The sequence below is a fragment of the Lampris incognitus genome, chromosome 19 (genome assembly GCF_029633865.1).
Source record: "Lampris incognitus isolate fLamInc1 chromosome 19, fLamInc1.hap2, whole genome shotgun sequence".
Classification (NCBI taxonomy): Eukaryota; Metazoa; Chordata; class Actinopteri; order Lampriformes; family Lampridae; genus Lampris; species Lampris incognitus.
This window is the reverse complement of record NC_079229.1, coordinates 10,900,124-10,912,348: the sequence shown is the minus strand read 5'-3', so window position 1 is coordinate 10,912,348 and position 12,225 is coordinate 10,900,124. Positions and strand designations below refer to the sequence as shown.

At 50.5% G+C, this 12,225-nt stretch overlaps 1 protein-coding gene across 2 annotated transcripts in view; it reads left to right on the top strand.

Moving 5' to 3' along the window:
- nck1b (NCK adaptor protein 1b) overlaps positions 1–11,096 on the top strand; it is a 32,603-nt gene extending 21,507 nt beyond the window's left edge. The window contains exons 3-4 of one of the 2 annotated variants that reach the window (XM_056299378.1): positions 8,085–8,845; positions 9,716–11,096. In XM_056299378.1, the coding sequence (XP_056155353.1) occupies positions 8,085–8,845; positions 9,716–9,916 (962 nt within the window). In that variant the 3' untranslated portion in view covers positions 9,917–11,096. The remainder of the gene's footprint in view (positions 1–8,084; positions 8,846–9,715) is intronic. The other variant, XM_056299377.1, reaches the window with a different exon arrangement.
- The last annotated feature ends 1,129 nt before the right edge of the window (positions 11,097–12,225 follow it).

The following is a 12,225-nucleotide window of genomic DNA, read 5'->3' as shown; positions in this document are numbered from 1 at the left end:
TTCCCTTCGCTACGGTGGGCGTAGAAATAATCAGTACATTCAAACACTTGATGTCTTCCCATGGAGCCGACATGAGAACTGTTGGTTCAGTAAATGTCTGCTGTCAGTCAGCCAGGTGAAGGCATGTTAGTTGGCCGCAGTCCGCTCAGCTCCCCAGGAGCTGCTGCTGTCAAGACAGCTGGGTAGGGAAGGAGTTTAGGGAAGATGGAGTCAGTGTAGACTGGATGACAGAACACGCCGCTCGCTTCTCGCTTACCTCTTCCTTCCACTGGGGATTCCCAGTCAAACAGTTAAGAAAGAATTTTATCCTCCATTTAGAGCTGGAAGAATTAAATAATTGCTGATGATGTCATACATATTTGGGGGTGTGCGGTTAGTGATGTGGTCGACAGTGTTGTGATTACTAAAGCATGAATCTGTAATGAAATGTCTTCTCTGTAAGGGTTTGTCATCATTGGTTTCCCTTTAACTACGACACTAAAATCCGAGTCGCTTCACGACACATGCACTACATGTCACACTACATGGAATGCATAGACATCTACAAAAAGTAAAATGTAGGGCATCTGGGTAGCGTAGCGGTCTATTCAATTGCCTACCGACACGGGGATCGTTGGTTCGAATCCCCCGTGTTACCACCGGTTTTATTGGGTGTCCCTACAGACACGATTGGCCGTGTCTGCAGGTGGGAAGCCGGATGTGGGTCCCGGTCGCTGCACTAGCTCCTCCTCTGGTCGGTCAGGGTGCCTGTTCGGGGGGGGGACTGACGGGGAATAGTGAGATCCTCCCACGCGCTACGTCCCCCTGGCAAAACTCCTCACTGCCGCGTGAAGAGAAGCAGCTGGCGACTCCACATGTATCGGAGGAGACGTGTGGTAGTCTGCAGCCCTCCCCAGTTTGGCAGAGGGGGTGGAGCAGCGACCGGGACGGCTCGGAAGAGTGGGGTAATTGGCCAAGTACAAAAAATCCCCCCCACCCCCCCAAAAAAAGAAAGAAAAACGCATGCTCGGTCAACAGGCTGTGATGAGTGACCTGTGGTTGAGGAGACATTATCTTTAAAATTGCTTATTGGATATGTAGGTCAAATCATCAGCTGAACAGCAGTCTGTCTACAAGGTGTCCAGACGGTATAGTTCTGATCCAGACATGACTCATGTGGTTAAATGACTATTTAAATACAAGGAAATAAATTGCCATGGCAAGGTATATCTGACATTGATTCATTATGCTCCCAATCGCTGTCATGGTTGGATTCCAAATAATGTGTAAGTTGTCAGTTGGGGCCCCTGGGCTGCCATCCACAACTTCCCCTTATCCTCTTGCATCATCTTGCCTGTGACTGTATAGGCAAATGGCGGTTCTGTGTCACTGCTTCAGTTTGGATCGACCAGTCGCACAAACGCAGAATTCCCGCACCCCATGCTTACTTAATGCAAAGCGCTCATTTGGCTGGAGCAGGAAGTGCCTTTTAAATGGCTGCGGCGGCGTGTGTGATAAGGGCTCCCCCATGTCACCTGGGCAGGAAGCTAGCATCTACCAACTGGAGCCGAAAGGTGTTTTATTTACGTAGCGCTGACCCCTGACCTTTGCTTTAGTGCTAACTAGGTCATTTCCAACTGTGCACAAGACGTGTATCCTGAGGCCTGCACCTGTACTGTATTATCGCGGCTTTCTTTCCTCTTTATTTTTTGGTGTGAATAGTGCAACTCTTCTTTTTTTCTTTTTTTTTCCAGTAGATTTTCTCAGTCTCATTACTGAGTCATTGTTTTTGGAAGATTTTGGCCTCATTTGAGTTTGGAGAGTGATGTTATTTGCGTTGGCGTACGAGTGGTTTATAAGTGAGAAGGACAGTTTAAATTCTCTGTTTCTGCTCCGGCGCTGTTCTGTTCAGCATAGCGCTCACCGGCGAGTTTCGAGTTGAACTTTTGTTTTTATAATTCAGCTCTCGTTTTTTTTATTTTTTATTTTTTTTCCTGTTTTTTTTTGTTTGGCTACGCCGTCCTCAGGTGTTGTTTTGGAGAATGTTAAGATGGCATAACTGCACGAATCCCGCAGCCATCAGCACCAACACCCTGTCTGGAGTCTGTAGTTATGGGCGAGTTGTGTGACTAATGACAGGGTCTACCTGGAAGCAGTTTGCGGGCCTACCATGAAATTTGTCTCCGCTCTCGTCGGGTCGCAGACACCTTTCAGCGACATGTTATCTATGATGGAACCAATTGAGTCTGGCGGCTTGATATATTAGTCATGTTCTCACTCTTCAGAGAGCACACACACACACTCATTATCATCCACCCAGGACTCTCCCAGAGACTACACCCGGCTGCCTCCGAGATGTATAATTTCCCCCAGCTGACTGGATTATGTAAACAACACCCTCACAAATGCAATCAAAAATGGAGTCACCGCTCAGGTCTGCTCTCAGGGCCTGCCTCCGGTACAGTCCGGTGGCGTTGTCGGTCTACATTATCACATCATTTGTTTAGCCAAAGGCCAGCGATGATAACACTGTGATAATGGCAGCTCGTATCGGCATTGCAATAACAAGCAAATTGGTGGGGTGTTGCTTTTCCCGTTTTATGGGACAGCATATCCAAAGCAGCCTATTGTCAGGCAAATGCCACGGCTGTGAATGTCTGGGCTGTTTGCTGTCGGAAAGTGGGCAGCCGTGGTGTTCTCACCACGCTAGCTATGCGTTTGTTTTATACCTCGGTCGGCGTGTCGGGCTGCCAAGAGAAAATTCCAGTGTGGTAAAGGCTTTGATGATAGGCATGCCGAAACTGGGTTTCAGGTTCTTGTTGACCTGGGGAAGTGCTGAAGGGCCGTAGACCAGGTAATCACCCTTCCTGTTGCCCAGTGGGCTAATCAGAGTGGTGTTGTGACCGAAGCCCATCCCAGCCCGTGCCCAGAGGGTGGCTGGGACCGTGCTAAACAGCTCCCATTTGCTGCTGTCACTTCTGCCGGTGTGAATGTGTGCATACATGCTGGTTGGCAGGCGGAGAGATCATTGTTCATGGTGCTGAACCTCGCTGATGTTGGTGTTGGGGGGGGGGGGAAAGAACAGACAAGACTGAGGGAGAGAAAGTGAGAGAGACAAAAGAGAGAGGAAGGCAGAGTTTTCGGCCGGGTGGAGTCAGACTGTGGGATCCAGCTGCAGTCCCAGCCAGGCCTTGTCAGGCCAGGGATGTCATGGCAGCAGGGATGATTAGCGCAATGCGATTAGCCACAGTGAAATGTGACTGAGGCCCTTGTGTGGACTGCAGCATCAGACGTGAGGCAGCTAACATGGCCACAGCCAACACTAGGAGCACGCAAACCTGTAGCGAGCACGGTCGATCACAAGCCCTGCGTGCTGTGTTGGCTAGAGGCTTTGCTGTTTTCTGATTCTTTTTTACCCCCTTTAGTAAGAACTATAATTGACAGCATGCACAAACATTTTTGTAGCTTTTCTTTTTTTGGAGGGTGGGGGGCAGTGATTTTTTCACCCTTTTTCTCCCCAATTGTTCTTGGCCAATTACTCCACTCTTCCGAGCCGTCCCGGTTGCTGCTGCACCCCCTCTGCCGTTCTGGGGAGGGCTGCAGACTACCACATGCCTCCTCTGATAAAAGTGGAGTCTCCAGTCGCGTCTTTTCACCTGACAGTGAGGAGTTTCACCAGGGGGACGTAGCATGTGGGGGGATTACGCCAGTTCCCCTTCCCCATCCCTGAGCAGGCACCCCGACTGACCAGAGGAGGCGGTAGTGCAGTGACCAGGACACATACCCACATCCGACTTCCCATCCACAAACACGGCCAATTGTGTCTGTAGGGATGCCCAACCAAGCAATGGAATAGACCGCCATGCTACCCGGACACCCCCGTAACTTTTCTTTAATGGAAATTTCAATTGTATGCTCATTTTTGTATTTACTATTAAATAACTTTACATTTTCTGCAGAACTGCACCAGGTTACAGGACCGTCTTTCTCACTCAAACAAACCTCAGAATAAACTAGAAGGGTGCACTCAGTAGAGTGCAGATCCCCACCTGGCCATATCTCCCCTTCTCCAGTGCTTGGACTTGGCGACAAATCACCCCTTTTTTTCCGCTCACCGGGATGCACAACACCTCTACGGTTGACTCAGATCAGTCAGCAACAAGAATTATGCAACACTTCCTTTTATGACTGAAACCTAAAAGAAGTTGTTTTTTATATAACTTCTGCGTTTTTTTTTGTGTTTTTTGTTTTGTTTTTTTTGGATTATCAAAATTCTTTTAATAACTTTTGATCATGTCGCTGCGCAACGTGAGTCAGCCGTGGATGTGAGCCACGCTTGCACGAGCGTAAAGGGTTTACCCAGCTTTATGGTCAGAAGCAGAATCAACTTTACAGGCCAAGAGTGCCTGTGCACACGAGGAACTTGACTGGCTCTCAGCAGCTTCTGGCATCTGCAGACGTCACTCCCATGGTTGATTTAGATCGGGCAGTGCTGGTGGAGTGAACTGGTTGACTTAGATCGGGCAGCGCTGGTGGAGTGAGCTGGTTGACTTAGATCGGGCAGCGCTGGTGGAGTGAGCTGGTTGACTTAGATCGGGCAGCGCTGGTGGAGTGAGCTGGTTGACTTAGATCGGGCAGCGCTGGTGGAGTGAGCTGGTTGACTTAGATCGGGCAGCGCTGGTGGAGTGAGCTCGAGAAGAGAATGAAGAGATGGAGCGGCGGTAGTGAGAACAAACGTTTTTCAAAGGTTTTGAAACTGCATCCACGACAGGTTCTCGATCATAGTCATGATTGTGCAAAAAATAAATAAAAGTTCAGGCTGATAGGCCCAGTAGTATGCAAGATTAGCTGCAGATACGCACCTACACACACGTGAGCAAACACAATATCCACTCTGAGGCTACTGCCTGGTGGGGATAAAAAATGCTCTGGGTTACTGGACAGAGCTTTTTTTGTACAAATCCAACTGAAAATGAATGGCAGCATGCCCCATTTTATCTTAACAGATTTTACTTTCCTTGCTACTACTTTACTTTACTTTAACATTCCTCACTAGTACTGCCTGCTACCTTCAGTGAGCTACTAGAAGATGCTGTTCTGTAACAAAATATGAACAACAGCGCTGCATGCAGCTGTTTTAGTGAATGACACAAAGACAATTCACAGATGTCTGCCAGTGAAATCACAATGTCGGCAGCCTGTCAGACACACACACACACAGAAGACTGCTCAGTTTCATGACTGCTGATGGAGGGTTGTCCCTACTATATACTATATATGTGTGTGTGTGTGTGTGTGTGTGTGTGTATGTATATTCAGAGAGAGAGAGAGGTCCCTACAACATAAATAGAGAGCGATAGGTAGATAAGATGAAGATAAAATCAGGATTGTTAGGGGCGTCCAGGTAACGTGGCAGTCTATTCCGTTGCCTACCACCATGGGGATCACCAGTTCAAATCCCAGTGTTACCTCCGGCTTGGTCGGGCGTCCCCTACAGACCCAATTGGCCGTGTCTGCGGGTGGGAAGCCGGTTGCACTAGCGCCTCCTCTGGTCGGTCGGGCACCTGTTCGGGGGGGGGGGGAACTACGCTACAGCTCCCTGGTGAAACTCCTCACTGTCAAGTGAAAAGAAGCGGCTGGCAACTCCACATGTATCAGAGGAGGCATGTGGTTGTCTACAACCCTCCGCGGATCGACAGAGGGGGTGGAGCAGAGACCGGAACAACTCGGAAGAGTGGGGTAATTGACTGGGTGCAATTGAGGACAAAAGGGGGGAGGGAACCCCCCCCCCAAAAAAATCAGCATTGTTTATCTTTAAGAGACTCGTAATCTAAATTTCAGAAATGGGCCAGATCATCTCTACTTTCCCTCAGCATCTGCTCCAATTCATTTTCCCTCCCACACAAACTCTTGTTCATCCCTCCCTCCTGAGTTGTGTCTAGCTTGTTAGCTCACTCACATGTTTGTGTGGCTCTTTCTCATTAAAACACATCTTTATTTTTGTGACCCTTTTTTTAAGATCATTTTTTGGCCTTCTACCCAATGACTGCTGGGATAGGCTTCAGCATCCCGCAAACCCAATTGGGATAAGCGTCTGGGATAATGGATGGATTTTTGTCCCAACACAAAGAGAATGCGCAGATCAAGCGCAACAGATCCCCTGAGGAAAACTGAGTTTGGGCACATGGCTGGCCCTCAAGGACAACTTAAAGGTAGCATAAGTAGGATTTATCAGTTACGGTTGGCCCCTCCCCCCCGGCTCAATGTCACCCGAAGGACAACGCCCCCTGACCACAGTTGCCAGAACACATCCCAGCGTACAGGCCAAGTCCGCGTCGCTCTTCATCCCCATCCTCTCCTTTAGTGCTCGCTGGCGGGTGAAAGCCAACCCCAGATCCACTCCTATTTTTGGAACGAGTTGTGTCCGCTTGGAGTTTCGCCTCGCTATATTTGCGTTTTTTCTGGCGCTGTGTCTGCCATTATAGTAGCGCCCCCTTGTATGTGTGCTTACGATCTCGATCTGGCACCCGGTCGCTACGTTTTTATAGAGTCCGGCTGCCCAGAAACTTCATGTACACAGCAAAATAAGAAAACACAGAACCGGGTCTCCGCAGATCCAGACACCACCACACACTCGTGGGTCATGGGTGATGACTGAGAGAGCCTATGTTTGTATGAGTCTATACATTGATTTTTAGGAAAGCCCTACTCGTTGTGCCTTTAAGCCATTTCTGATTAAAACATTGAACCTCTTGAGATTAACAGCCCTCACAGTTCATTTACAAGCCTCGTGAAGTTCTGGAGCGATCCATTCACGTATAACATTTCTCTACAGTTACAGTATACAAAATGGTTCCTTGAAAATGTTAGCAGTTGATTAATTTTGTGGAAATTTTTGTCAAACAAACCAAAATGAAATGGTCTGGTTCTTTATGGCATGAGGTGGCTTTAGCTCGATCAACAGTGTTGTTATACGTTTCCTAAGTAACGTGGCGGTCTTATTCCGTTATCTACCAACATGGGGATCACCGGTTCGAATCCCCACGTTACCTCCAGCTTGGTCGGGGCGTCTCTACAGACACAACTGGCTATGTCTGCGGGTGGGAAGCCAGATGTGGGTATGTGTCCTGGTCGCTGCACTAGCGCCTCCTCTGGTTGGTCGGGGCGCCTGTTCAGGGAGGAGGGGAAGCTCGGGGGGGGGGGTAGCGTGATACTCCCATGTGCTACGTCCCCCTGGCGAAACACCTCACTGTCAGGTGAAAAGAAGCGGCTGGCGACTCCGAATTTATCGGAGGAGGGTTGTGGTAGTCTGCAGCCCTCCCCGGATCAGCAGAGGGGGTGGAGCAGCGACCGGAACGGCTCAGAAGAGTGGGGTAATTGGCCAAGTACAATTGGGGGAAAAAAGGGAGGGAAAAAAATACTGTTTTCCTTTGTGCCATGGGACCAGTGTTGCCCTTTAGTCCCACCAGAAGCTCGGCCTGATCCCTAGGAATGCATTTGGCTCTAGAAGTGGGTGGGGGTTGAAACCTACATACTGTAATGTGAAGAAGAAATTGCTCTTTTCTCTAATTCTAACTTGCAATAAAAAGTTTTTAAGACGCATATTATCTGACGTGGTAAAACTTGCCTGTTGGAGTAACTTGTGCTGTAGTAACATGGTGACTTTCAGTTTCATGAAACCAACCTACATCTACAAGATCAGCAAGGCTCAGCGTTTTCAGTTTTTACCGCTTTTCACCGAAAAATACCCAGATTTATAAAAGGAGCAGATCGGTTTAAACTGATTTTTCACCCGGATTTTATGTTTCTGTGGATCCGAAATTTGTTCCTGTTCGTGTGAGGTTATGTAACAGTGTCCTCTTGTGGCGAAATTCGGCATGCTGGATAGCTTTGAAAAATAAAAACTGAAAACGCTGAGCCTTGAATATCAGATAAATGGTACTGTAGTGATTTCAAATTTCTATATTGCTCGGGGAAGCCATGCGCCTCATGGAAACGCTCTTGACCATGTGTCAGTATAGATTGGGTTTGGAGTTTTAGCTCATCTTGAAATAATGTCCATACGCTTAACCCCTGGTTTCAATGCCCTGGTCTGTTGTCCGTAGGAATTGGAAAGGTGAAGAGCAGGAAGGCGGGGATGCGGGACACGGCCTCCAACGCCGACGCAGACATGTACGCCGACAACGGCGAGCGGCTCTACGACCTCAACCTGCCCGCCCTAGTCAAGTTCAGCTACACGGCGGAGCGGGAGGACGAGCTCTCCCTGGTGAAAGGCACGCGGGTGGTGGTGATGGAAAAGTGCAGTGACGGCTGGTGGCGCGGCAGCTACAATGGCCGATGCGGCTGGTTCCCATCCAACTACGTCACGGAGGATGTGGACGGGACGGCGGGGGGAGGAGGGGGGATGGGTGGTCAAGGTGACCCAGCTTGCTCTCTGACAGAGAAGCTGGCGGCAGTGGTGAACAGTGCCACCAATGGGAACCGGGTGCTTCACACGGTGCAGGCACTCTACCCCTTCAGCTCGGGAAATGACGAGGAGCTCAACTTCGAGAAGGGCGATGTGATGGAGGTGGTGGAGAAGCCCGAGAACGACCCCGAGTGGTGGAAGTGCCGCAAAGCGGACGGACAGCTGGGCTTGGTGCCGAAGAACTATGTCACCGTGCTGGACTCCACCTCCCACCATAGCTCCTCAGCAGGGCCCGCCGGGCCGCCCACACCTGACTGTGACTACATCTCGCCTTCAGGCAGCGGGCGTTTTGCGGGGAAGGAGTGGTACTACGGCAAGGTGACGCGCCACCAGGCCGAGGTGGCCCTCAACCAGAGAGGCACAGAGGGAGACTTCCTCATCAGAGATAGCGAGTCATCGGTCAGTAGCCAACCCCTGATTAATATGGCATCCATCTGGTTAAGTCAGTCACACTTTATTTAAATAGCACAATGATGCATCGCATGAGAACAGTTTCAGTAAAAACATTTTTAAAATCAATATAAGTGAGGGCGTCCGGGTAGTGTGGCGGTCTATTCCGTTGCCTACCAACACGGGGATTGCAGGATCGAATCCCCGTGTTACCTCCAGCTTGGTCGGGTGTCCCTACAGGCACAATTGACCATGTCTGCAGCGGGGAAGCCGGATGTGTGTATGTATCCTGGTCGCTGCACTAGCACCTCCTCTGGTGGGTCAGGGCACCTGTTCGGGGGGGGGCACTGGGGGGAATAGCGTGATCTTCCCACGCACTACGTCCCCCTGGCAAAACTCCTCCCTGTCAGGTGAAAAGAGGCTGGCGACTCCACATGTATCGGAGGAGGCATGTGGTAGTCTGCAGCCCTCCCCGGATCGGCAGAGGGGGTGGAGCAGCAGCTGGGACGGCTCGGAAGAGTGGAGTAATTGGCTGGATACAATTGGGGGGGGGGAAATCCCCCAAAAAAGAAACTAGCAAAGCATTATAAGTACCTCTTGTACAGGCAAGAGAACACAGGCGTGTAGTTGGAATGTGCGCCTGTGTGCGACTGTTGATGTGCCGTGTCGGGACAGGATGTGTATCTGGGTCATGGTAAAGGTAGCGGGGTTGAGGTTTACACCAGTTCAAATAAGGGTGGAGTTATTCCATCGATGTGTAGCTCCTGTCACATGATAAAGCTTACTTTACGTCTCGGCAGGCGGCATGCTTTCCGAACGCCACTCCGACCCTAACTTCATTTCTCCCTTTTTTTTTCTTTTCCTCTGTCCCGTCCGCAGCCGAATGACTTCTCCATCTCCCTGAAGGCGCAGGGCAAGAACAAGCATTTCAAAGTGCAGCTGAAAGAAAGCCTTTATTGCATCGGACAGCGCAAGTTCAACTCCATGGAGGAGCTTGTGGAACACTACAAAAAGGCCCCCATCTTCACCAGCGAGCAGGGGGACAAACTGTACCTGATTAAGGCCCTGGCCGCCTCGTGATCTCACACACACAAACACAAAAAACGCACGCACACACACACAAAACACACTCGTAACCATACGCATACATATACTCGCCCATGCATGCAGTCGCTCGTACACAAACACATGCTAACAGTCGCCGCCGGAGCCTGAGGACTGGACTCATCATCAGGACTTACACGTCGGGAATTGTGAGCATTCCAAGCCGAGGTGGTGTGTGTGTGTGTTTGTGTGTGTGTGTGTGTGTGTGTGTGTGTGTGTGTGTGTGTGTGTGTGTGTGAAGGGGGGCGAGTATGAGAGAGGGAGCCTGAGAAGCAGAGAGGGGATCAAAAGACTATGGAATCCCAGTCGTGGACTCGAGACCTCCTGGTCGGCCATTCTGAAATACCCAGATGTGGTTAGGTCATAGGTAATGCCGTGTATTTCCACATTGACATCTATTAGATCCACATCCTTTCTTTTGTTGTTGTTGTTGTTTTTGTTGTTGTTGATAGTATATATTCTTTTTAACGGTTTCTTTTTTTAAATGTGATGATTTTTAACTCTATCCAAACAGCCACCCACAACAGTATCGAGGCGTTTCCAGCGTGACGCGTCTCCGCGAATCCAGAATCGCCCCTCGAGTTCTCCATTTCACTTTTTTTGTTTTTTGTTTTTTTGTTTTTATTTGTTTTTTGTTTTTTGTGTTGTCTGTCTTAACTCAAGTCTTCATGAAATGCTCTGTTGCGGACTCAACCACCCGCAACTTCTGCGAACTGCTAATCATGAATAAAATAATTAAGTGACCAAAGCATATTTATTGATAAGAGTCTGTTAGGATTCTATTGCTGGTTGAGGAAGAACCTGGCGCCGCATGTTGCCGTTCGGCGAGGCAGCAGCGGCGGGAGAGGAGGCGGTTCCTCCTCACGTTAAGGTCAAAACCACACGTCAGCACGTGTCTCCTTGCAGCGGATGTACTTGTTCCACATGCTGCACTGTCTGTATTATCTGAATGTCGCAAAGTTGAGTCAGTACAGGATAAGGTGCTTACCCCCCCACCGCCCCCCCACCCTCTATGTAAGTCCCATGTATCCATATGTAGGCATGCGAGGTCAGTGTCCTCACAACATCACTGTAAGAGATGATGCGGAGGTTGACAGCCCAGCTGTTTGGTGTCAGTCTTTAGAGAGATATGGTGCCCCCCCCCCTTTTTTTTCTTTTTTTTTTTACTAATGATACTGGGAACAGGTGGCATGGTGGCGCAGTGGTTAGCGCGGTCACCTCACAGCAAGAAGGTCCTGGGTTCAAGCCCCGGGGTAGTCCAACCTTGGGGGTCGTCCCGGGTCGTCCTCTGTGTGGAGTTTGCGTGTTCTCCCCGTGTCTGCGTGGGTTTCCTCCGGGGGCTCCGGTTTCCTCCCACAGTCCAAAGACCTGTAGGTCAAGTGAATCGCCTGTACTAAATTGTCCCTAGGTGTGATTGTGTGTGTCGGCCCTGTGTGATGGCCTGGCGGCCTGTCCGGGGTGTCTCCCCGCCTGCCGCCCAATGACTGCTCCAGCATTCCCACGGCCCTGAGAGCAGGGTCAGCGGTTTGGATGATGGATGGATGGATGGACACTGGAAATCCAGCCCTGTCCCAGGTCTCCAGACTACCGGAGTGTGACTTAACGGCTGCTGCGTCCAGTCCAGTGTTGCCTGAAGGGGACTTGTCTCTGGAGATGAGGAAGAAAAGAGGCGGGAGACGAAGAGGTGGTGGGGGGGGGGGGTCATATGCAGTGACAAGGGAAAGAGAGGGCTTGTCCAGACGGTCCAGGGACGACGTCACTTGCTGAGTTGGTGATCAGGAGAGGGAGGAGGAGGGAGGAGGGGGGAGGGGGGGGTGGCCTCAGGGTCATGTTTTGTATGACTGCATACATAAGGCAAGGAAAACGCCCTCTTCCTCCCACGGGCGCTCGGAAGAGTTTTCGCCCAACAGTTTCTTGCGTGTTTGTGTGTGATGATGGGTGTTTTGTGATTGGCAGCGGCACAGGAAAGGCGGCTCGGGGGAATGTTCCTCACACGAGCTGCCGTGTCTCCAGAATGGCGCCACCTCCTGCCAGGGCCACATCCAATCCTGGTGTTCCTGCCTCATGTGGTGTGCCCATGCTGCCACGGCCTGCTGGGTGAAAGGGCTTTCTCCTGGAGGGCACAGGGTGTGTTCATGAGTTGATTTGTTGCCACACAGGGTCAGTGGGGCTGGCCGGCCTGGCCGGCGTGGCGCCCTGCCCCTCGCTCACAGCGGCTCGCTGTACAAAACGTTACACACGAGGACGGCGGCGACTTCTTCCATTCACGTTAGGCACCAAGAGTC